Source organism: Cucurbita moschata, unplaced genomic scaffold (assembly GCF_002738365.1).
Source record: "Cucurbita moschata cultivar Rifu unplaced genomic scaffold, Cmos_1.0 Cmo_Scf00020, whole genome shotgun sequence".
NCBI lineage: Eukaryota > Viridiplantae > Streptophyta > Magnoliopsida > Cucurbitales > Cucurbitaceae > Cucurbita > Cucurbita moschata.
Window position 1 is genome coordinate 2,076,997 of NW_019268536.1, and position 24,438 is coordinate 2,101,434.

Sequence of the window (24,438 nt, forward strand, 5' to 3'; positions counted from 1 at the left end):
AGGGTCGTGTTCAACTAACAGGGTCAACCCAATTAATTTGAAATTTAAGGTCGGTCTAATTTCGGGTATGGGGAGTTTAGTTGGTTGAAAAATGAAAGTAAAAAGGAAGAAAGCTATAATTGTTGTAAGGGTAGAATATATAGGGAGAGAATATAGACAAGAAAGATGAATTCAAATGAAAGAAGCCTACAAAGAGCATCACTATGCATAAGGCCACATTTTTTAAAATTTTTAGAAATTACACAGAGAAGAGAGAAGAGAGTGAAAACAGGACAAAGGAACAAAACAGTACTCCTTTTGGTTGTTTCATTGGGTTACAAACTTACAAACAAATGCAAACGAAGGGGCTTTTGAATATCATTCTCTCTTGTCATTTTCACAAGAACAGACCCACAGCAGTCCGCACCATTCCCACACAGACACGGCGGAAGAGGAGAGAGAGAGAGACCTGGAGTTGAACAGTCCCCATGTTCTCTCACTCTTTGCAAAAATGGGGTCCCAATCTTTCGAATAATCATCATTACAAAAAACAACTCCCCCTCTTCTTTTAATACCGTTCCCACTTCTTCTTCCCCCCCCATTCCCCACTTTCTCTCATTTTCTTGATTTCTTCCTCTCGCCTCGCCATGTCTGCAATCATCCCCTTTGTTTTTCTGCTTTTCTTCCACTTTCTTCCTAAATCTGAGCCTTCCCCTTATCTTCTAGACAAGATTTCTTCGTTGCCTGGTCAACCCCTCGTTGGATTTCGACATTACTCTGGGTATGTCAATGTGGGTGACCGTAATCAGAAGGCTCTGTTTTATTATTTTGCTGAAGCTCAAATCAACTCTGCTTCTAGGCCGCTTGTTCTTTGGCTTAATGGAGGTATTTCCCTTTTAAATTTTCTGGGATTTGGGTTTCTTTTTTGTTCGTTTGTGTGAATTGGGTTTCGATGTGTTCTTTACAGGTCCCGGGTGTTCTTCTTTGGGGGTTGGAGCATTCTCTGAAAATGGACCGTTTCGGCCTAAAGGGGAGGTTCTAATCAGGAATGAACACAGTTGGAATACAGGTTTGGATTATAATGCCTGCTAGGTGTTTGATGAAATGCGTTGGGTTTGTATTTGAAGATTTTGTGGGTGTGGGTGTTGGTGTTGGTGTTGATGGGTTGTTTTCTTGGTTTGTTTCTTTGATTGTTTTGATCTTTAGAAGCGAATATGTTGTATTTGGAGACGCCAGTGGGAGTTGGATTTTCGTATTCAACTGATACTTCTTCGTATGAGGCAGTGGGAGACAAAATCACAGGTGGGTATATGTGAATCATGAAGTTGTTTTCATCTTTTGTTCTGCAATTTTGTTTTTTGTAAAGTGAGATCATGATGGTTTCCACATTGTTGAAAATAACTTCCTACCCATTAAGAAAAGAGCACTGCTTATGGTCAACTTCTCCTCTTCCTAATTGCTCTGTCCCTTTCTTCTTTTGTTCGACAGTAAGTGGAAAATGCCTCCTTGCCTTTTCTGCCTTTTCTTTTCCTTCTTTTTTTTTTTAGCTGCAGTCTTGAGTGATGCCATTTTCAGCGTCTGTTCATAGTAGGAGAACGGCAATAACAAAAATTACCGTAGTGACTTTCATTCTTAGTGCTTTGTAAAGGAGCTATAAAGACAAGGATTTGATAAGTTTTGGAGTGTATCTATCCAAATGGAAAGTTTAAGGCTAGTGGGAGGTGGGATTTGTAATGTTTCTTTAAAAGAAAAAGGAGAAAAGCTACCTTTCTTTAATATATTTTTGTCTCTAAGTGGCGGAGGGGTGATGTTTATGTTTGATATATCTGCAGCAAGGGACAATCTGGAGTTCTTGGAGAAATGGTTTGTCAGATTCCCACATTACAGAAACAGAAGCTTGTTCATTACAGGAGAAAGCTATGCTGGTATGGTACCATTTCTCAAGATTACACCTTCCATGAATATGAAAGAAAGAAAAAAAAGCAGACCCATAATCACTTTCTTGATTTTTTGTAGGTCATTATGTACCCCAACTGGCTGAGCTCATGCTCCAATCTAACAAAACCTCATTCAACCTCAGAGGCATTGCTGTGAGTAAAAGAGAATTCAAACACTATTGATATCAAATGAGCTCAAATACATGAGATCTGTTCTAAAATCGCTTCATTTGCAGATTGGAAATCCCGTTCTAGATTTTGCTACTGACTTCAACTCGAGGGCTGAGTTTCTTTGGTCGCATGGATTAATATCGGATTCAACGTTTAAAATGTTCACATCGATGTGCAACTACTCTCGGTATGTGGGTGAGTACTACAGGGGGTCTGTTTCACCCATTTGCTCAAGGGTGATGAGCCAAGTGAGCAAAGAAACCAGTAGATTTGTTGACAAGTACGACGTTACTCTTGATGTATGCATATCGTCTGTGTTCTCTCAGTCCAAAATCCTCAACCCTCAAGTGAGTAGTGAACCAGTTAATTCACTTCTCATTCCCTTTCTCAGAATCTCACAATTCGTCAACTCCAATTTCTCTTGTCCTGTGTAGCAAGTAACTGAGTCGGTCGATGTCTGCGTGGAGGACGAAACAGTTAACTATCTCAATAGGAAAGATGTCCACAAGGCTCTTCGTGCGCGCCTCGTGGGAGTGCGACAATGGGCTGTTTGCAGCAGGTACAAACTTCTTCATACTACTAGCAATATTCAAAACCGAAAAGCTTGATGTTCTTTCAGATTGACAGTTTTCTTTTGCTATTGATAGCGTTCTGGATTACAAACTGCTGGACCTAGAGATACCGACTATTAACATCGTGGGGAAACTGGTCAAAGCAGGAATTCAAGTGTTGGTCTATAGGTAAGTGAAACGCCTATTGTGTTCACATCATAACACTCTTCAATCCTAAAGCTGTTTAAACTGATTACATCAATTTTGAATTTGCAGTGGAGATCAAGATTCCGTCATTCCACTCACAGGAAGTAGAACTCTTGTTCACAAACTTGCAAAAGAGTTGGGTCTAGAAACAACCGTACCTTACCGTGTCTGGTTCGAGGGACAGCAGGTCCATCTTGATGCCTATCAACCCCAGTAATTGTTTCACAGAAATCTCTTGTTGGGTTTGACACTAAAATTTGGATGGTTTTTGCTCTTCAGGTTGGTGGGTGGACTCAAGTTTACGGCAATATTCTTTCCTTTGCCACAATCAGAGGGGCATCACATGAAGCACCATTTTCACAACCTGAAAGATCACTGGTGTTGTTCAAGTCATTTTTACAAAGTCAGCCTCTTCCTGAAGCTTTCTGATCGATAAGTCGGGTGGAGTTTGTGATTGAGAGAACGGAGTTTGATTGCTAAACCCTAATAATCTGAGAGTAAAGATTTCTTTCCCATGTTTACCCTTCATTGTCATCAACAAAGCTGTGGAATGGAAGGTTTTTGTAAAGGTCACCAGTAAAAAGGAGAAAATCATATTGAAAAAGAGGGGGGAACAGAGCTCTTTTTGTCATCTTTCATGAATTTTGTAAATTCTACATCTTAGAAGTCATCTTATTGTGAAAGCTCAGTTCAGACAAAATGAGAATCTGTTGAAACTTTGGGAGAAGAGAGTTCTGCCAAAGAATTTTCAAAATATTTGAACTGTGAATAGAATGGGATGGAATGTGTTCGTTCATGGTGTTCTAAGAGAGTGTTTAAAATATTGAGAAACAACAGTGGGAGCTTGGACTTGCATTTCCATGCAGCTAAACTCTAAAGCCAGGATGGGCTTTGATAACAGTACAGTTGTGCTGAGGCTTTGTTCATGTTCATGTTGTTCATCTTCTCCAGCTTGTTCGATTGCGACCGCTGCTGGCTTTACTGCTCGCACCCTAAATGAAAATGATATTCGAGTACTCGAATTCAAATAAACCCACCACCAAACGAACCAAATAGTTAAACATCAGAAGACAGGAACACAAACCGGCATTGAATTTGGCAGGAATATTTGAGTAGTTCAGGAGTATTTTCTGTGTGCCCACTGATATTTTAGAACAATGAAACTGTCGTAAGCCTTGAAGTGTGAATTTGGCAAACACAAACATTTGTAAACTGGTAGATACATTACCTGTAACTTGGGAGAGACATTCTGATAGCTGGCCCCATCCATTTGCTTAAAGGATCTGCTAACATCAACTTGTTATCAGAAACATAAGGGACATTCTATTTGAACAGAACAATCCAAGTACGAGTACTACACTACTCCTTGAATATTGGAACCAGGAAAAGAAAAGTTCATAAACGACTGAGAAAGACTCGACAGTCCACCCGTACGCATGAACGTGTCCGCAGTGGGGCCGATGCTACTAGTTGGTCGAAAGAAGTATATATTTCGGGGACAAAGAGAGTTAAGCTAGTAGAATAATTTTGTGGAAAGTTTCCGACCCCATGAATGTCTCCATCAGATGATAAGAACATGAAGTCAATGCAGAAGAAATGTGAGGAACACATCAAAGATATGATGGCATTGGTGAACAGTGGATGAGATGAGCAGGACCATTTTTCTCTTTCAAAAGAAGTATAAAGCAACAGGGGTGCGCTGAACCGCCGACGAATAATAGGGGTTAGGGATCACATATCTCCGGAGTGGTATGATCTTATCCATTTTGAGCATAAGCTCTTATGGCTTTGCTTTGAGCTTCCTCAATATGTCTCATACCAATGGAGATGTATTCTTTACTTATAAACTCATGATCATTCCCTAAATTAGCCAACTCCCTCTCAACAATCCTCCCCTCGAACAAAGTACACTATAGAGCCTCCCTTGATGCCTATGGAGCACTCGAACAACTTCCCCTTAATCAAGGCTCAACTCCTTCTCTAGAGTCCTCGAACAAAGTACATCCTTTGTTCGACATTTGGTTCACTTTTGACTACACCTTCGAGGCTCACAGCTTCTTTGTTCGACATTTAAGGATTCTATTGACATAGCTAAGTTAAGGGCATGACTTTGATACCAAGAGGCCTCATATCAATGGAGATCTATTCCTTACTTATAAACTCAGGATTGTTCCCTAACTTAGCCAACTCCCTCCCAACAATCCTCAACAATAGGTACCCCACCCCAAACAAAGTTAGTGAGCCGTGTAATAGGTGACCATTTCGTGCGGTTCGGGGTGCACTTGAGTCAGCTGTTGACGCCTGACTGCATCTTGACCCTTATCCAATTTTTGGGTCAATTCCCCCTTCGTACTACCGCTCTTCGATCAACACAGGATCGGGTCTTAGAGGTCATGTTTCTAATCCAAAAGGTCGCTTCTAGGCCATCCGTCGGAATCAAATTCAGGTCGCAGTAGAGGAGCATAGCAGCCATTCCCGGGCCTAGCAGGAGATTCGAGAAAAGATAGAATAGGAAGACGTGCGTGTTGTGGATGAGATGAGCAGGACTATTTTTCTCTTTCAAAAGAAGTATAAGGCAATATTGATTCCATAATTAGCAGCTCACCAGAAATTGAAAGGTTGATATTGCAGACATCTATTGAAGTAGGATTCTTCACTTCAGTCACTTGAACATGCTCCTGATTCTTCTGGTTGCAGAAATCACTACTTCCACGAAAGGAGTTGAGAAGTCCTCTTTCACCCCGATGCTTCGGAACTGCCTCGGTCCTCTGTTTTCATGATAGAAACCATTTCCATTCAATACATTACGAGTCGATATTGCTCATTGGCTGTTGCAGTGTGTTAAAGTTTGGAGGTCGGATGATAACATGGAACAAACATGTATCCATGAATTCCATATTGAAAAACCATAAGATACAGAACTGTAGCTTACTTTTGTAAACCTTGCAACCTGACTTGGAAGCCCCACTTCCTGCAAGAGAGAGAGAATGCAATTGAAACATCATCCATTACCAAAGATCAAAATGGATACTAAACTCATAGGACACTCAAACTCCAACAGGGAATGGATTGAATTTCATTGAAGGAAGACCTAAATGAAAGAGAATGGACACTATGCTGATGGTGCTGGACTGCTTAACCAAGTTGCCCACCGCTTTGCTATCAAGATCCTCTTCTAGGGGCTGGGTTATCAGTTAGATCCCACCTTGGCAAGTTAGAACTAAGACAATTAAGGTCCTGTGTGGAATGTGACTAATTGCTTAAAAACACTTGTTTAAATCACTCAATATGGGTACTCAATTTCACATATCACCTAAATCTAATAGCCCAATCTCACTCCTAGCAGATATTGCCCTCTTCAGATTTTTCCCGCAAAGTTTTAAAACGCGTCTACTAAGCAGTCATTTTCACACTCTTGTAAAAAATGTTTCGTTCTCTTCCCCAATCGATGTGGGATCTCACAATCCACCCCCCTTCAGGGCCTAGCGTCCTTACTGGCACTCGTTCTCTCTCCAATCGATATGGAACCCCTTAATTCACCTCATTCGAGTTTCTGCGTCCTTGCTAACACACTGCTTGGTGTCCACGCCACCTTCAGGGCTCAACTTCCTCGCTAGCACATCACTCGGTGTCAAGTTCTAATACCATTGTAACAACTCAAGTCCACCGCAATCAGATATTGTCCTCTTTGGGCTTTCCCTTCTGGACTTTCCCTCGAGGTTTTGAAACATGTCTGCTAGGGAGAGGTTTCTACATTCTTATAAAGAATGTTTCATTCTTCTCCCCAACCAATTTGAGATCTCACGTACGAGATGTTACAGTAGGAGAGGGTTGGAACACTGAGAAAAGGAGTGTCTTGGGTGAAGCAATACATTATAAGTACCCTTTCTAATGGGCTCTGATATATGCCCTCCCTTCATATTATACGAGTAAAGAAAACCAGAAAATTCAGTCATAGAAGAGTCCTACAACACAGATTCATAGTCTTCAAACAAGTTCACAAACAACCATACAAATCAAGCCTCAGAAATCAACAACAATCCTTCAAATCCCATACCTTTCGTCCATGATCACAAGCTTCATCACTGTTCACTAGAACCTTAGCTGCCCATCTGCTTTCAGAAAAACAAAACCAGGTAAGCCTCAACAATCTAGCCATCTCTTTCAAAAAGGGTAATAGAAAAGCATACGCGCAGGATGTTGGACGATTCCAAACAATTCCAGCAATTACCACAAGCTGCCATATCAAAATCAACCAAAACATGGGTTCATCACCAAATCTCCATTGTTTAGCTTCAAAGACAAAAAAAAAAAGGGAGCCAAAATCCATACCTCATCAAAACTTCCTGCTGGACTATCATCATAGTTCGCAAGAAAAAACCCACCAAGAGTATAACTGGAGAGGCAGAAACAGAGCAACAACAACCCTTTTAAATATTCATTGAACCAAAAAACACCCATTAATCAGTATAATCCACAGCGATTAAACTAATCTCAGTGATTAAACAATACCCAAATGCTTCAACGAGTCTCAACTCCTTTGGAATACACTTTCGAGCAGTTTTAGCCTTAACAAGATGCAGTTGATACAGAGCCCTGAACAATGGGAAGTGTCAAATCAGAGAAATGGAAAGCAATGAAGACAAAAAAGTAAACGGAGCTCTTCAATAACCTTCCTCTGAATGTCCATGGCGGCCTGCCGTAACCCGTTGAGCGTTTCTTCTCTCCATTTTCCATGGAGGTCTTTTCGGCGTGTTCGTTGGAAGAGGAAGAGGGGGAATGGATATCCAATTTGAAGGATAAGATGTCGAGGTGGCAATGGATGGCGGATTTCAATGAAAAAAGGTGATACACGTGGCAGCATTTTGAGCAACATGGTTGTCCAACTCAGCACACCCTTCGTTTTCTACCCCAACTTTTTGGCAGTTTTTTCAACACAATTCTATAATTATATATCGTTAAAGTCATCATTTGATCCATATTACCATGTATAGTTAAAAACAAAACTTGTTTATTTTCCTTTTTATCTTAATGGAATTAGTTTTTATTTACTTAAAATTAATAAATAATAAAATACGATCAACTTTTCAATTTATTTTTTTTAAATATTCTTCTAAAATTAAAGAAAGTTTGAAATTATATTTCATCAAAAATGTTATTTTTAATAATACTTTTATTTTTTTTAATTTAAAAAATATTCTTAATTAAAAAATAACTGTTAATAACATAATACACGTGAACTATTAAAAAAATATTAATATCTTTGAACTTTCTTTAAAATCTTTTTTATCATTAATATCATTAAAAAAAATATCTTTTTGAAGATAAATTTAAAGAAATTAACGTTTTTTAATGTAAATAAATCATTTATTTGTTCATATACATATTTTTCAAACTTAAAAAAAAGTTTAAATGTATATTAATCATAGTTGGGTATAATATATGTATACATAATATAATTATTTAATAAATAAAAATTGATTAATTAATTTATATAGACATAAGTTGTCATATGTTACATTTTTAATTAAAAGGTTTAATCAATTAATATATATATAGACAACGTGTAATATATGTTCTAACAAATTGATTAATTAAAATTTTTAATTAATAGATAAATATATATAAAAACACAACTTGTCATGGATTCAGTTCAAATTTAATAAATGAAATTGATTAATTAAAAATTTTAATTAATTAATTTGGTAGGAATCGTGGTACTTAATTAATTTATTTAAAAGAAAATTTTAAAATACCTAAATCTATATTAAATATATTTGATATATTTAGTGTAAATAAAATATATATATTTAATTTAAATGGTTCAAGTTAATATTTAATATATATATAGAGTCTCTAAACTTTTAAATTACAAGTTTAGAATTTAAAATTTTTAAATTTTTATCTATTCCGTCTATGAAATTAAGAAGTATTTAATAAATTTTTGATATATCAAATATTATGTCTATATATGAGATCGCACATTGGTTGAAGAGACAAACGAAATATTATTTATAAGAACAACCTCTATATAACAGTCACGTTTTAAAACTGTGTGTTTGACGGTAATACGTAATGAGTTAAAACAGACAATATTTACTAGTGGAGGCTCGGGTTGGAAACAACTCATTTCATTTAATTGGAATGATTGATATTAGTAGCGAGGAGTTGGCTCATGTGCGTGCGTGTGTTGTATGACTTTTCCATCTTACATAGCTTGCATGATAGATTTTTGGAAACCAATGAGACAAAATTGGTTAGTTGTAGCTATTATAATTAATTAATATTTTTGTTCTTTATGTTATCGCGTCGAGTCAATAGATGATAAAATCTGACTATAATTGTTATGAAATTCTTGGGATCTGATTTAACAACCTTACTGAAGAACAAGACGTTTAGATCTAAATTTTTCAAGAACTCAAAAAATGATTAAAAAAAAAATTGTAAAGAAAACTCGTGATTTGAATCATTTCATAAGATAATTTTATCAAAACCATATAAAGAATGTTCTTACTCAAGCAACAACATGAATGTTAGAGTTAACCGTGGCTGTTTTGTTTTTACAATTTTACAAAATTTCATTCAACTACGAGAGATTAGTTGACTTGTTCCCTTGAAGTTTGACTTGGTTTCACAATTTTTATAAGTTAGAACAAGAGGCTCGATATTATTTTGATAGGCCTCGACAGCTTGTACCGTTGGCCGACATTTATTAGGTATACTTTAACGTCATATGCACTCGTCTCCCTCACTACCCATTCTTTTGTTTTTATATGTCACATGTGAGGACCTTTGTAACTACCCTTCTCTCTTTGATCTCCCATTTTTCTCGAGATCTCACATCGGTTGGAGAGGAGAACGAAACATTTCTTATAAAGGTGTGGAAACTTCTCTCTAGTAAAACGCATTTTAAAATTATGAGACTGATGACAATACGTAACAGACTAAAGCGGACAATACTTGCTAGCAGTAGACTTGTGCTGTTACAAATTATATCAAAACTAGACACTGGCCCCCAACGGGGGTGAATTGTGAGATCCCACATTGGTTGAAGAGGGAAACGACACATTCTTTATAAGAGCATGAAACCTCACGTGTTCTTTGAGGGTGACAGCGATACATAACGGGCCAAAGCAAACAATATTTGCTAACGATGGATTTGGACAGTTACACATTACTTGTAAGTCTCAACTGGGCCTTATGATTTCCTCTTCACACAAATGAATATGTAATCTACGAAGCAATTACATAGAAATACATCTTAGGCAACACCTCGTTCATAAACTTACATCAATCTTTCGAACATCGCAAATTCCAAGCTTGTCGACGAAAAAGCTTAAAAGTTGACCTTATTAGAGAAAGAAGCACGAAACTCTAGTGCTAGAATAATATACCAGGTTAGGGGTTGAAAAGTTATTTGTTGTCTACTTCACGAACCTTTACAATCCCGTTCTATAACTTCCTTTCTTTCGTCCATCCCGAGGCTATAAAAAGAGAGAACGGGAAGGCTATTTAGTAGGAATCGTTTCGGTTTCGGTTTCGTCAAACAATCATACTCTCAAAATGGAATTTCCTTTGCACAAAAGCTTCATCTTTACATCATTAACAGACAGATCACACCACTTTACAGTAATAAGCTACTTGAAGTGTTCAGAAACTGTGCAATTGGGTTAGCATGTGTACCAACTCATCACTGGAAGGCCTGTCTGCTGGCTGATCTGATAAGCACACAACAGCTATCTTCACAGCCATTATCATTTCATCTTCTTCCCCTTCTTCCCCTATGATGTTCTTATCCAGAGCTTCTCGAGCCTCCCCGGCGAGCTGCAAGTGTCGTAGCCACTGACCTAAGCTTCCTCCGCTTGCTGCTTCTCCGAAGAACGGATCTGTCGGATCTCTACCTGTTAGTAGAACAGCCAAAATCATCCCAAAGCTGAAGATGTCACTCTTGTCGGTATACCTGTTAAAACTAGAAACAGCAAACGTGGAATTGGATTACGACTACTTCTCGAGGCAAATGCTCGACGATATCCCGACTTATGTATCGACATCGACATGTTATTGGTTCATTATGGTTTAAACCATTTTCTTTCTTAAGAAAATATATACAAAACTAAATACAGAATAAGCTTTTGAGTTCAAAGTCATTTAGCCCGTCTCAGGATTGAACTCCTATCATTTAGTGTAACAGCCCAAGTCCACCGCCAATAGATATTGTCCTCTTTGGACTTTCCCTTTCGGACTTCCTTTCAAAGTTTTTAAAATGTGTCTACCAGAGAAAGGTTTCCACACCCTTATAAGAAATGCTTTGTTCCCCTCTCCAACTGACGTGGATCTCACAATCCACCCCCTTGGGGGCCAACATCCTCACTGGTACATCACCTAGTGTCTACCTCTAGTACCATTTGTAATATCTCAAACCCACAGCCAACATTATGCTTGGGCTGTTACAAATGGTATCAAAGCTCGACATCGGCTGATGTGCCACAAGCACGTTGAGCCCCAAAGGAGGGTGGATTGTGAGATCCCACGTTGGTTGGAGAAGGGAATGAACCATTGCTTATAAGGGTGTAGAAACCTCTCCCTAGCATACGCATTTTAAAAACCTTGTGGGGAAGCTCGAAAGAAAAAACAAAAAGAGAACAATTTCTACTAGCGGTGGGCTTAGCTCAAGCACCAGAAGATATCCCAACTGCTAAGCTCATTTTTCTTACTAAGAACAGATCAAATATCTCAACTTAAACCCTTTGGATTCAATACTACTTGGACTTAGTATCAAAACAGGACGTTCAATGCTCAAATTTCTACAACATCATCACAAGATTTAGCAGCAGTTCAACGTTTTCAACATCTAAGTATCAAAAGACATGAACAAAACGACATCGAAACCAAATGGTTATCAAACGTATAGGTTGGTTATAGAATCCAAACCTGCAGTCCTGTAAGCACTCAGGGGAGGCATAGGCAGAGGTAGCAGCCATGTCCAAGTTAGAGAACAACTTAAACAAGCCACAATCAGCTAGCCTTGGCTCAAACTCAGCATCCAACATGACATTCGAAGGCTTCAAATTATAGTGAAGAATCTGAGGATCACACTCAAAATGAAGATACTGAAGACCCTTTATAATCCCAACAGCAATCCCAAGCCTTGCTTCCCACGCCAACCTCACCTCACTCCCCCTCGCTCTGTTCATCACATCCTCAAGGCTCCCTGTTCCCACATAATCATAAACCAACCACATCCCTTCCCCGTCCCCAACATAAGCTCTTAAGCTCATCAGATTCCTATGCCTCAGCTTGGCCAGCCTCTCAAGCTGTTGCTGCGTCCGCCTCTTCTCTGACTTCCTCGCCGCCGCAGCTGCCGTGTTCTCGAACCCTTCTAGCCGCTTCACGGCGATGGTTAACCCATTGTCCAGAACGGTTCTGTAGTACTTCCCATGAGGGTTGGAACCCAGAAGCTGATTTTCGTTTTTGAGGGCATGGTGGAGGGTTTTGGGGTCGATTATGGGGGAAAATATCACGGGGCCTTTCAGAATTGGGGTTTTGTTTAGGTATCGAACGAAGCTGCGGATTAAACAAGCGAAAAGAATCGAACCCATTAACCCTGTAACTAACCCCAACAGCACACTGAAAATGATTCTTCGGACGCCATTTTTTAACCGTGGAGAGTTTGTTGGTAATGGCGGTCCCGAAGAGGCGAGGTGTTGGCTTGTTCTTTCCTGACATTTAGCGTCGGAGAAATAGTGCAAGGAGAACATGAATAGCAGTATAATCACAACCTTAACGCTATGTCTTTTCTTCCCCATTCGAAGAACAAAATTCGAAACAGGGCTTCATTCAATTCCTACAAATTTTGCGATTAAAATTTATCAGCCCCGTTTGAGAAATATTCGAATCTCGAAGCTAGAAGAAGAAGAAGCTATTGAAGAAATTCCTCAAGTGGAAGGATGCGTGGCCATGGATTCATTGGAGGAGGTTTCAGTGGGGGAAATCTTCAGTGGGAAGACGCAAAAGAATCACAAATGGGAAGCAACAACTAACTAAAGAATTTGGTTCGTAATGGGAATGAGAGACCATTCAAATGAGAATCCGCTACTCCTCGCCATTGAATAAACAACACTCACACTTTTCCAAAGCTTTTTTCAACTACAAAAGCGAGAGATACAGAGAGCAAAACAACGAACAGGAGGGAAAATATGGTAAAAATTGGAGGGTTTCAGATACCCATATGGAAAAATGGAGTCCAAAGCTCCATTAACACAGACAAACGAACACAAAAACCAGCCCGACAAGTAGTTCCCTACGATCGAAAAGAAAAAAATTGTAATGTTTTGAAAGAAATTCAAAGAAACATGGATTGGATATGCATACCCAATGAAGGGAAACAGTCAAAAACAGAGAGAGCGCCCAAAAACAAAAGGGTTGTATGAGACAGAGAGCGAAAGTTGAGAGTGCAACTGCTAGGGCGAAGGGAAGGACCCCATCAGCAGCAGTCCTCGGAGACAGAACAGAACAGAGCACCCCTTCCCGCCTTTTGAGAGATGTTCAGTGGGCCCATATCCATTTGGATCTCCTCCGTTGGTTTCTGTCTGCAACACATCCTGACCGTTCGTTTCCCAACCCTTTGGAGTTTGCGCTTTGCTCATCTCACTATATAATTACGCATTGCTTTTTTCTTTATATTTTTTTTTCTTTACTCCAATAATTGTTCTTTCTTTTTTCTATTTTTATTGCAATTATAGATAATTATTATACAATTCCTTTTTTCCTTTTTATTATTTTATTTATCTTATCCTCCTTTTTCCTTTTTAATTTTTTTTCTTACCTCGAACCAATGGTAGATCGACAAGTGGCCAACAGAACCAAGGACTACAATATTTAAATATTTACTACAAAATGAAAAATAATTTTCACCGAAAAAATAATGGAATTTGTTGGATTGGGCCCAGACAGGCCCATATGGCATCTGGACCCATGCTTTCCGAAAAGCCCATAACTATGTAACAGCAATAATAATATAAGAAGAGATTAATAATGATAATATTAAAAGTAAAAATAATAATAATAATAATAATTAAAAAAAAATGTACAAATACACAAATGCCCTAGAGATTAATAATAATTATCAAAAGCTTCACCAAGAAATGGAAGCAAACGGAAAATAAAATCAAAGAAGAAACAAAAGGGAGAGCCCCTTGGCTAGGCTCGGCTCGGCTCGGCTCGTCTTCAAGTTCAAGCTGTTGCTATTCACTCAGACAACAGCCAAACTGGGCCATTTTACAATAATACAACTCTGTTGGACTAACTTGCAAAGATTGCCCAAGGGGGCAGGCAAGCTATATATAACCTACCACTCTCTTTAACCTTCTCAAGAACACTCTTGCCACTTCACTTCCCACTGGATTCCTTAAAAAAACAAAAAAAAAAACCAAAAAAAAAAACCAAAAAAAAACAGCCACCACCTCTCCAAAGCATATAAATACAGATCTATCTTACAAATTCCATGATCTTATATTCCTTCTTCCTCCTTTTTCAGGAATTTCACCACAACAATGTCATCCATTTGCATCAGCCAGTATAGCAAGAACCTCAATATCATTAAGTTTTAGCTCTACTGCCAACTCGAGAGGAGTTTTACCGTCTCCGTTCACTGCCCGTGGATCGGCTCCCCTGTAACGTTTTCAACCATTATGGTGCGAAGTAAGTAAATCAAAGGAGTGGAAATATTTAAGGTAAGGAATCACTATCTAACCTGGAAAGAACCAATTTTGCAAACCCAGTTTTGCCTTTAACGATACAATGATGGAGTGCCGATTGATGTCGAGAGTCGATGGCATTAACGTTTGCACCGCATTGTAAAAGGAGCTCGAGCATACCAATGTCTCCAGTTTCGCAAGCGAGGTGCAGGAGTGTGCAGCCTTCTAGATCCTCCATTGGCTGCCCATCTCCACCTGTGCCTCCCAAGTTGGAAGAGCTCGTAGATCTTTCAACGAAATCACTGGCTTTGTAATTATGTTGTTCGAGGCCAGTCGACTCCTGCAGTAACATTACTTTAGCAAGAGTCGAAGAGCTACAAGGCAGTTGCGTGTACACTGCATTTACATCTGCTTCCGAGTTTATAATGAGACGATAAACGGCTTTCTTGTCGTTCGAGTGTACACTGTCCCATATCTGTTGCATGACTAAATGAGGATATTGATTTTCCTTTGGTTTCCGAACGAAAGCCTTTTCGGCATACTGCCATCCGAAGAAAAGTAACAAACATGAGTACATTTAACTTCAAAACCCAAAGAAGTATCAATACAAGTGATGTAATAAAAGCATTGCAATTGCAATCAAGAACAAGGAGATGTTAACATAAATAAGAAGATTATTGTTGATGAAGAAAAAGATGACTGAACTGATATTGAAATACTACGGCCATTCATAAGTTGTGAGATCCCACATCGGTTAGGGAGGAGAACGAAGCATTCTTTATAGGAGTGTGGAAACCTCTCCCTAGCATACGCATTTTAAAAACTTTGAGGGAAGCTCGAAAGGGAAAGCCCAAAGAGGACAATATCTGCTAGCGGTGGAATTGGACAGTTACGAATGGTATTAGAGCCAAACACCGGGCGATTTGACAGTGAGGAGACTGAGCCCTAAAGGGAGGTGGACACAAGACGGTGTGCTAGTAAGGACGCTTGGCCCCGTAGGGGGGCGAACTGTGAGATCCCACATTAGTTGGGGGAGGAGAACAAAGCATTCTTATAAGAGTGTGGAGACCGCTCCCTAGCAGACGCGTTTTAAAATCTTGAAGAAAAGCCCAAAGAGGACAATATCTGCTAGCGGTGGGTTTGGGCTGTTACAAATGGTATCAGAGCCAAACACTGAGCGATGTGCCAGCAAGGAGACTGAACCCCAAAGGGAGGTGGACACGAGGTGGTGTGCTTAGTAAGGAGGACGCTTGGCCCAATAGGGGGGTGGTTTGTGAAATCCCACATTGGTTGGGGAGAAGAACAAAGTATTCTTTATAAGGGTGTGGAGACCTCTCTCTAGCAGACGCGTTTTAAGAAACTTGAGGGGAAGTCCAAAGAGGACAATATCTAGCAGATGCATACTTAGAGGTCTTAAACAGGTTCTTATAAAAACTAGTTCTTTTAGTCTATAATTTTCGGGGTACGGATTGGTTCGAATCAAAAGTATCAAATAAGTAATGGTAAATTTGAAGACCTAAGCAAAAACTAGAAGAAGAGTGATCACACCTTTGCATGAATGAACTTCTCCTTCACTGATATTGGATCAGAATGATTAGGTTTGCTGATAGAAAGCATATGCTGTTTATCAGACTTGTACAAGCTTCATCACAAAAAGAACAGCTAAATGTTAGCAGAACCAAATAAAAGAAAACTATATATATCGAACGTTGTCTTGACAAACGTATGACTTAATATCGTAGTTCATTTACCCTGTCGTTACAGGATCGACCGGAACGGCACTTCTGGATTGCAGCATCTCCTCCCAAACCGAGTTCGCAAAGGTATTTCCGAGGGATTGAAACAAACTGATAACTGAAGGTTCCCACACTTTGACATCCAATGTAAGGGATCTCACCTACACAGTTATTAGCTCCTGATTACATGGACTACAACACGTATACCGAGTCAATTACTCTAACAAGCCCATCGCTAGCAGATATTATCCTCTTTGGACTTCCCCTCAAGGTTTTAAAACGCATCTGCTAGGGAGAGGTCTCCACACCCTTATAAAGAATGTTTTGTTCTCCTCCCCAACCAACGTGGGATCTCACAATCCGCCCTCCTACGGGGCCAGCATGGCGAGGACTCATTCCCTTCTCCAATCGACGTGGGATCCCACAATCCACCCTCCTTCGAGGTCTAACGTTCTTACTAGCATACCGCCTCGTGTCCACCTTCCTTTGGGGCTCAATCTCCTCGTTGGCACATCGTCTGATGCCTGGCTTTGATGCCATTTGTAACGGCCCAAGCCACCACTAGCAAATATTGTCCTCTTTGGGCTTCCCCTCAAGGTTTTAAAACGCGTCTGCGAGGGAGAGGTTTCCACACCCTTATAAAGAATGCTTCGTTCCCCTCTCCAACCGACGTGGGATCTCACATAAATTGCCCTTTGTAATGGCATCATGCTTCCCTTTCAGTAGAAGAGCACCCAAAGAATACACTACAACAGGATAAAATGCAAGAAAAACAAAAACAGGTTCTGACATACCTTTGATATATGAACACCAAGATTACGATGAACACCAGAACATTCAATACAAACAAGAACCCCAAGATTCAAAGATGCCCAGTCGGGTTCAAGAGCTCCACAATCCGCACACTTATCATTACCGCATACTTTACGAAGTACGTCTATTGGCTTCTCAATTCTCATCGCTGATCGTTGCTGTTGCAAATTTCTTGAAGGGCGTTCCATATGAGAAGAATTAAGGCTTCTTTCAGATGCATATTCTTCAACCGCTATCTGATCCAAGTCTGAACTTTCAAAAGAACTACTCTCGCTGGTAGATCTGTTATGAAAACTTCCCATGGGACTACCCGCCGCAAGACACTGACAGGCCGAACAAAAATTATACGAATAATTGTTAACAATAATATTTGAAAAACTCGAGTCAAACACGAAAACGGCAGAGCAAATACCCTCTCTGGAGCCTGAGAACTTAGTAATGAAGCAATAACTCCCGTTATTTTTTCAATCCAATCCATTTGATCAAGTGCACTCTCTGCCTGCACTAACATGCAGAAATAGATTTATAGAATATTCTTTCATACAAAAAATCCAGAAGTGAAGCATCAATCTACAGCCTAAACTATCCCCTAAATCGAACCTGCAAAGTATAACTCTTGGTTGGTGAAATGATGCGGAAGCAAAACCGAAGATCGGACTGGTCCGCATCAACTTTGATCGTCGAAGTGAGCAGGTTAACTGTATGATGAGCTACAGATTTCTCATCATGCACCCCACCCTGATAATGGGAAGAAAGCCAGCGGCTCAAAAGGCCAGAACCAAGCTCTGAACTATTCCTCTGACCAGCTAGTTGTCCTAAAGATGCCTAAAATAAACGCCATATACACGCGAAGCAAATTCAGAATCTACTGCGTAACAGAGGGAAAAAAGACATCCGGCTCATGACAAACATGATTTAATTACTCACAGATGGTTTGCTGCACTGCTTGCGGTAATAATACAGCAATCCTCGACTATCAAGAACAAAAAATCTTCTTTTCCAGTCGCCTCTCAAGTTCGAAGAACGCTTTGAGAGATAACCTTGTCGAATGGTTTGAACCTAAATTATGGATGAACATAAAATTACTGCATCTTGCACCTTTGGAGATCAGTGATATAATGCAAATGGACACGCAAAAATATGTCGAACCTTTCCTTTTGCAGCAGATTGCATAACTTCCTCAATCATTTTATGTGAACTTCTACCGATCGCTTGAATACCGTCTCCATTAGGAGATCCATTAGAACCATTGGATGCCCACTTACTCTCCCGATCGACCTGCCTCTTGTACTCTTGCATCCGTTCACTAAGAGCAGCCTGCTCGTAGTTGGACCTTTCTCTTGATTGCTGGGCATAGGTCAACACCTGCAAAACAAAAGTGCATAAGTTATGTTAACACCAATTTTATATAAATACACAGTTGATCAGAGCCAAGTCGAGTCTCCCACAATTTAATGTTGTTAGGAACCCGAATTGAGAAACGGCCTTTTTTTCAGTATCCTGGAATTGAAGCTAAATTTATTAAACATTCATCACAAAACTTTCTTGTCTCATTGATCCGACTTTCAGATAATTGTTATCCTAAAACTGGAGATATGTTCATTACTGAATATGTTCGATTTAGCTCAAAACAAATAGAAGATAACCTGATTAATATACGGCTCCATCTGATGCAACAATTCGTAACCCTGCAGAGCAGATGTAAGAGATGAGTACGAATACATAGATACAGTTAACAGATAAGCCGAAGTTAATTCAAGAACTCGCCTGTTTGAAGTAACGAAGATGTGCATCCATCGTCCCACTCACTGCCTCTAAAAATTCGAACCTTTTTTTGGCCTCAACATTAGAAAGAGCAGTCACCTACAAAGATGGATAAAAGTATAAAGTACTATGAGTTGAATTATTATGAAATATAATTTGAATCATGTATCAATAATCAAAAGAGAGTGCGGAAATTACTAGACTAAAGCGCGCCTGCTCAAACGCAGATCTCGCGTTATGAAGTTCCTGGAGCGTGTAAGACCAAATTAGATCTAGTGAGTGAATTCAATACCACTAAATTCTATTCTAAAAAAAATAGGATGAGAACATTTTAAAATTTGGGTTGAGCATAATACCTCTTCCAAAAGACTAGCAACGTCGCTTTTAGTCCCTTTTCTAAGTGACAGGAATTTCTCACGAGCCTGAAATGTCATATTTTTCTAGAGTTAACTAATGAAAAACTAAAGAAGATATGACACTAAAACATTAGAACATACTAAAATAACTTCAAGACAACTAAAGCTACTAAAATCAAGATGTTTCAGTTCTTCAGTAACTTCTGCAATAGCACCATAAATTTAATAATAGCGTCTCCGTCCTACAATCATATTGAGCCCGAATATCTGAAAAAGAACCTACAATCATATTGAGCCTCTCCGTCCTACAATCACTTGAGTTTCCTTTGTTTTCCCAGTTTAATCATATGATGAGGTAGGAGATGGGAGTGATACTTATTTTTTTAGAGGATAAGCGGTTGGGGGACAGACCCCTATGTTCTTTGTTTCATCATTTTTTCCAATTACTCTCCTCCAAAAAGGATTACGTTGCGGCTATGCTCTCGCAGCAGAGTCTCTTCTTTTTCCTATTTTGGGTTTCCATCATTCATTGACCCATAGAAAAATAACGGACGCCTTGGTTCTTTAGTTTTTGTCAAGTTCTTTTTTAAGGCAAGTTTTGCATATAGACGAGTTAACACCTTGGATCAGATTTCGGCCGAAGGGCCTCTTTAGTCAAGCCACATTGTTGTATTCTTTGCAAGAAGGTGACTTAGGAATTGGATCATATCCTCTGGGGGTCTAACTTTTAAGGCTGTTTGGCATGGTTTCTTCGAAGTGTTTGTCTTTACCCTCACTAGCTCTCGAAGTGTTCGTGTTTACCCTCGCTAGCTCTCATGGTTGCAAGGGCTTGATCGAGGAACTTCTCCACCATCGGTTATTTCATGAGAAAGGGTCGTTTAGTGGCAGGCCAGGGTTTGTGCTATTTTGTGGGGTCTATGAGCTAAGAAAAATAATAGAGTCTTCACAGGGAGAACGTTCTTCCTATGATCTTTGATCCCTTGTTAAATTCTCAATTTTTCTTTCGGCCACGTTCTAGTGCTTTATGTAATTATTCGTTAGATCTCATTTTACTTGACTAGAGCCCCTCCTTATACTTGGCTCCTTTTTTGTGGGTTTCACTTTTTCGTGTTTTTCAACTTCACTTTATTATTATTATTATTATTATATTCTCTAAATAATCACTTTCGAGAAATCTCCGATTCTTAAATTTTTGTTAGTTCTTTTACATATTAATAAAAGAATCTAAGTTTCGGGATACGTAAATCCAATAAAAATAAACGAAGCATCACGGTACTGTAGATATATATTTCATAGAGACGTTACAACAATCACACACCTGATCGTAGAGAAGACTAGCCTTGTCAAAGCGCTTCCTTGCTTCCTGCACTAACAATAGATCCCTTAAAAGAGGTGCATATTTGTTCCTTATACGTATTGTCCGTTTTGAGTGCTAATTACAAAGTGTTTTGAGTGAAACTAAGCAATTCATAAATTGTAGTACCTTGACTTCAAGCAAATCGATATTGACAAACTGCAGTAATCTGTCGTTAAGCATATGCTCCACCTGATGAATAGAAAACGAAGAAAGATATGAAATGTTTTCTAACAGAATACTCAACATCCAATAATATTTTCCGTGTCCCCTACTTAAAGAACTCGAATTTACAGAGAATAATTCATATGAACGAAAAATTTAATCATGGAAACGGATCGGTGACTCAATGAAGCGAAATATAAACTACATCCAGCTTTCCCAAGACAAAACTATTTGCAGAAAAGAAAAATGGATAAAAACTACACACGTGAACGGTGATAAAAGAAAAGATAACAGAAGACTCATGAGACAAACTATACCTGGGAGCGAAGAACTTCCTTGTATGTCCCAATTTCCCTCAATGCAATTGTAAATTTGGTCATCACAGGTCCTGAAATATCATCGGCAAGTCAATTGACCGAGAAAAATCGAACCACTGCTCGACTAGAAGTCGTACATGCAATCATCATTTGAAAAAAGAAAGGAGATAAAGCAAGAGTTGTTGCAAATAAAGAGATATCGATGCGACTTCACTCAACAAAGCAAGCAACAAAATGCCACTAAACAATCACAACTTCCAATGCAAGTGTTACACAAAATCATGTGGCCTAATGTCTCGAGATTGTGTATAATAAATTTCAAAATAAACAAGCATACCTCCAAAGGCAACACTGATTGGGTCATTATGCCCTCCCCCAAAAGTTTCCAAGGAACTTGCAAAGGCAATATCACCATCATATCCCTCACCAAGTCCTTCACTGCAAGAAAGAAAAAGAAATGGCACTTAGAAAATTCTTGCCAAATCTTGACCTTGAGAATAGCTATGGTTAAGCAATGAAATTTTTAGAAGTTCTACACGAATAAGTGTAAAAGAAGAAAAATAATGTCGCAGGTGTACCGTACCAATCATAAACTCAAGAAGTCTACACATAAAGAATCGAAAATGCCAAAATAAACGTACGTGTATTTTCGGCATCCTTTATAAAACTTCAAACTCCTCTCCCTTAATAATTCAGCACTTTCCTCCAAGCCTTGTATCTGTATCACAAAGGACATTAACAACAAAAATACCTACAATTAAACAATGTTCATACGAAAAATACTCCAGCTGGTACGAACATGCAACAAGCATGCAATCTTTTCATTCAATGGTGCCACAAGAGTAAGGCCATCTTTAGAATTAGTGTAAGAGAAAACTAGCAAAACGTGCATATTTGAAGAGAAATCAATCTCCTCATTTCCTCTTTTAGCTGCAATTAAATCATTTATCAGGTTATGCTTAAAAATCTAAAGGTGTTGGTGCCCTCTTGTATCCATTGTACTTCCATAGTTGATCTGTTCTATTATTTTCTCTTTATATATAATTTTTCACGGAGGCTTGCTCCTTACACGATTAGATATTTTCAAAGATTTACCTTCGGATCATCGAAGGGTTGTTTTTGTGACAAGTCGGAGTTTGTGCTATTTTGTGGGATCTTTGGAGCAAGAGAATAATAGAATCTTTAGAGAGCAAGCGAGATCTTTGATCTCTTGTTAGATTCTATGTTTATGGACTTCAGCGACAAGGTCATTCTGTAATTACCCTCTAGGGATTGGAACCCCTTTGTTGTAGTTCGGCTCCTTTTTTTTATTTTTTATTTTTTCTTTACAACAAACCATTTAATTGAGGTATGAAATTTACAAAAGGACGGATAATCATGACGATTACAAAATGCTTTCTCAATTGGACAAAAGGGAAGCATAACCATAAGAAGCAAGGATGCTAGACAATTTACGCCAAGAGATAGCATAGTAAATACCGAAGAACACTTCAAAATTGTGTTCTTTGTCCGAAAAAACCCTTGGATTATGCTCATTCCCTTTTGTGGGCTATTTTTTATGCCCGTGTTTTCATTCACTTTTTCTCAAAGAAAATTCATTAAATTCTTTTAAAAAACAATATAATTGACAAGGAAAAACCCGCGCACAATTCATTTGTGCTAAGCCTGCCAAAATCACTGCCAGATTCATTTCTTTTTTTCCTGAGTGTTCACTATCTATCTTGAACAGCTCATTCTTGTGCAGGTAATGTTTTAAGATCAGTTCGCTAGCAGTCCATAACTCAGTATAAGGAAAAAAAAAAACAGTAATAGTACGGTATGGCTTTATCTTAACAATTTCAGGCACAATAGAAAGAGTAATGTTTATGGTATCTCTCTGGTCAATTATTACGTATAAAGCAACGACGTCGTTACTTATTCAACACGACTGCTTGGTTTTTTTTTTTTTTTTTTTTTGGTAATCTTCCAAGGTATGGGGCTTAGAGATGGTGGCGGCCATTATCCTCTATACCCATTTGTTCATATTCTCTTATCAATTCCCTAACAGATCAAAATAATTAAAGTTTTTGGAGCTCTGGCATAAACAAAATTTGCAACCTGGAAAACTTTCTCACGAAAAACATAGCTCGGGATAAGAACTCGAGCGATTATATCAAAGGAACTCTTCTTCCAAATATAAATATATAGCCAGGCACACAAACACACACCATATATAAACATACAGAAACTTCAAAATCGTAATAGGAACGGTCAATGCATAAATTCATAAACATAATGTAGTCTAAGGAATGCGCTCAAGTACAAGAATAAACGTCAATTATCCTAGCAGTCTCCTCCACAATTTGCCATAAATACAACTAAAACTTCTTAAACCAGTTTCCTAGAATGTCACAGAAACCCAATAACAATTAATACCCATCAAAATTGAGCTCCATAGAGAACATAAATTAAAAACACATACATTAAATATGAAGTGAAGGGGAAAAAGAGAGCTGACCTGCTTGCGGAACATAGGAGAATCATCAAGCTTAGCGAATTGCATTTTGAGAGAAAACTAATGAAGTTGCAGCCCAAGGGGGGTGAAAACGAATGTCAATAACAAGGCGCCATGAAAACACGATCAGGGTAAAGGGGAGTAAGCCAAGACATGAATCCCCCAAAAATCGCGAGAAACAGAATCAGATCTTCCACATTTTAGTCCATGATCAACAACGAGAAAACCCCAGAAAACGAAAGGCAAGAATGAAGGAACACAGAAGACGGAGGCTATGAACAAACCCAGAAAAAGAAACCTAAGAAGAACGAGAAGAAGACAAGCAAACAAGAAAAAGAAAGAAAACCCAGAAATTAAAAGGGAAGAATTATTGATCCAGAGGAAAGTATAGAAGAAGGGGGAGATTTTGAAGAGCTCCCAGAAAGAGAGAAGATTAAGAGAAGGGGAATTGAATGATTAAGGATGATCTGGATTCAAAACCCTAGAAGTGGATTGAGAAATGGGAAGAAGAAGAAAAGGAAAAGGAAAAGGGGAAACGGGGATTTGAGAGGGAAGTGGAGAAGAAAACGAAAAAGAGGGGGAGGGAGAGGGAGAGGGAGAGGGAGAGGGAGAGGGAGATTAGAAGATTAATGGAAGTGGGTTATGCTAATAATAATAATAACAATATTGTAATTGGGAATGGAATTTTGATCAACAGATTTTCACAATCTCTAATATGTTTGTGTGTCTTCACATTAAACCTGAAAATGTCGAAGGGGGAAACCATGTGTGTTTTGAGAGACAGAGCACAGTCATTGATTAAAGCGAAAAAACAGAGCCTTTTCCTCTGCCTTTGCCCCTCTCTTTTCTTCCCTCTCTTTCTCTCTCTTCTTTCTTTTTCTTTTTTTTTTTTTTTTAA

The 24,438-nt window shown here is 38.8% G+C and overlaps 4 protein-coding genes across 5 annotated transcripts; 1 reads left to right on the forward strand and 3 right to left on the reverse strand.

Annotated features, from left to right (window-relative positions):
* Positions 1-420: 420 nt before the first annotated feature.
* LOC111457906 (serine carboxypeptidase-like 45) lies at positions 421-3,641 on the forward strand. The gene is made up of 10 exons (XM_023100352.1): positions 421-864; positions 947-1,048; positions 1,186-1,281; positions 1,812-1,904; positions 1,996-2,069; positions 2,153-2,434; positions 2,522-2,646; positions 2,735-2,827; positions 2,915-3,032; positions 3,125-3,641. The coding sequence occupies exons 1-10, from the start codon at positions 627-629 to the stop codon at positions 3,272-3,274; spliced, it is 1,371 nt and encodes a 456-aa protein (XP_022956120.1). The 5' UTR covers positions 421-626; the 3' UTR covers positions 3,275-3,641.
* Positions 3,584-7,625, reverse strand: LOC111457907 (protein NEOXANTHIN-DEFICIENT 1). Its single transcript, XM_023100354.1, has 10 exons — positions 7,518-7,625; positions 7,358-7,441; positions 7,178-7,241; positions 7,036-7,082; positions 6,903-6,957; positions 5,778-5,816; positions 5,451-5,613; positions 4,074-4,128; positions 3,930-3,986; positions 3,584-3,837 (listed from the first exon to the last, which is right to left on the reverse strand). The coding sequence occupies exons 1-10, from the start codon at positions 7,580-7,582 to the stop codon at positions 3,639-3,641; spliced, it is 828 nt and encodes a 275-aa protein (XP_022956122.1). The 5' UTR covers positions 7,583-7,625; the 3' UTR covers positions 3,584-3,638.
* A 2,763-nt stretch (positions 7,626-10,388) lies between these two features.
* On the reverse strand, positions 10,389-13,270 carry LOC111457594 (inactive leucine-rich repeat receptor-like protein kinase CORYNE). Of its 2 annotated transcripts, none has more exons than XM_023099890.1 (2): positions 11,777-13,270; positions 10,389-10,805 (listed from the first exon to the last, which is right to left on the reverse strand). In XM_023099890.1, the coding sequence occupies exons 1-2, from the start codon at positions 12,649-12,651 to the stop codon at positions 10,496-10,498; spliced, it is 1,185 nt and encodes a 394-aa protein (XP_022955658.1). In that variant the 5' UTR covers positions 12,652-13,270; the 3' UTR covers positions 10,389-10,495. The 2 variants fall into 2 exon arrangements, with proteins under 2 accessions (XP_022955658.1, XP_022955657.1); XM_023099889.1 differs by having other exon boundaries at positions 10,389-10,814; positions 11,777-13,269.
* A 622-nt stretch (positions 13,271-13,892) lies between these two features.
* LOC111457593 (ADP-ribosylation factor GTPase-activating protein AGD3-like) lies at positions 13,893-24,270 on the reverse strand. Its single transcript, XM_023099887.1, has 19 exons — positions 23,544-24,270; positions 21,688-21,764; positions 21,384-21,484; positions 21,047-21,117; positions 20,694-20,756; positions 20,529-20,573; positions 19,211-19,276; positions 19,053-19,100; positions 18,858-18,953; positions 18,737-18,778; positions 18,240-18,455; positions 18,018-18,149; positions 17,691-17,915; positions 17,503-17,589; positions 17,072-17,413; positions 16,293-16,438; positions 16,090-16,183; positions 14,598-15,082; positions 13,893-14,515 (listed from the first exon to the last, which is right to left on the reverse strand). The coding sequence occupies exons 1-19, from the start codon at positions 23,586-23,588 to the stop codon at positions 14,401-14,403; spliced, it is 2,496 nt and encodes an 831-aa protein (XP_022955655.1). The 5' UTR covers positions 23,589-24,270; the 3' UTR covers positions 13,893-14,400.
* Between the last annotated feature and the right edge of the window lie 168 nt (positions 24,271-24,438).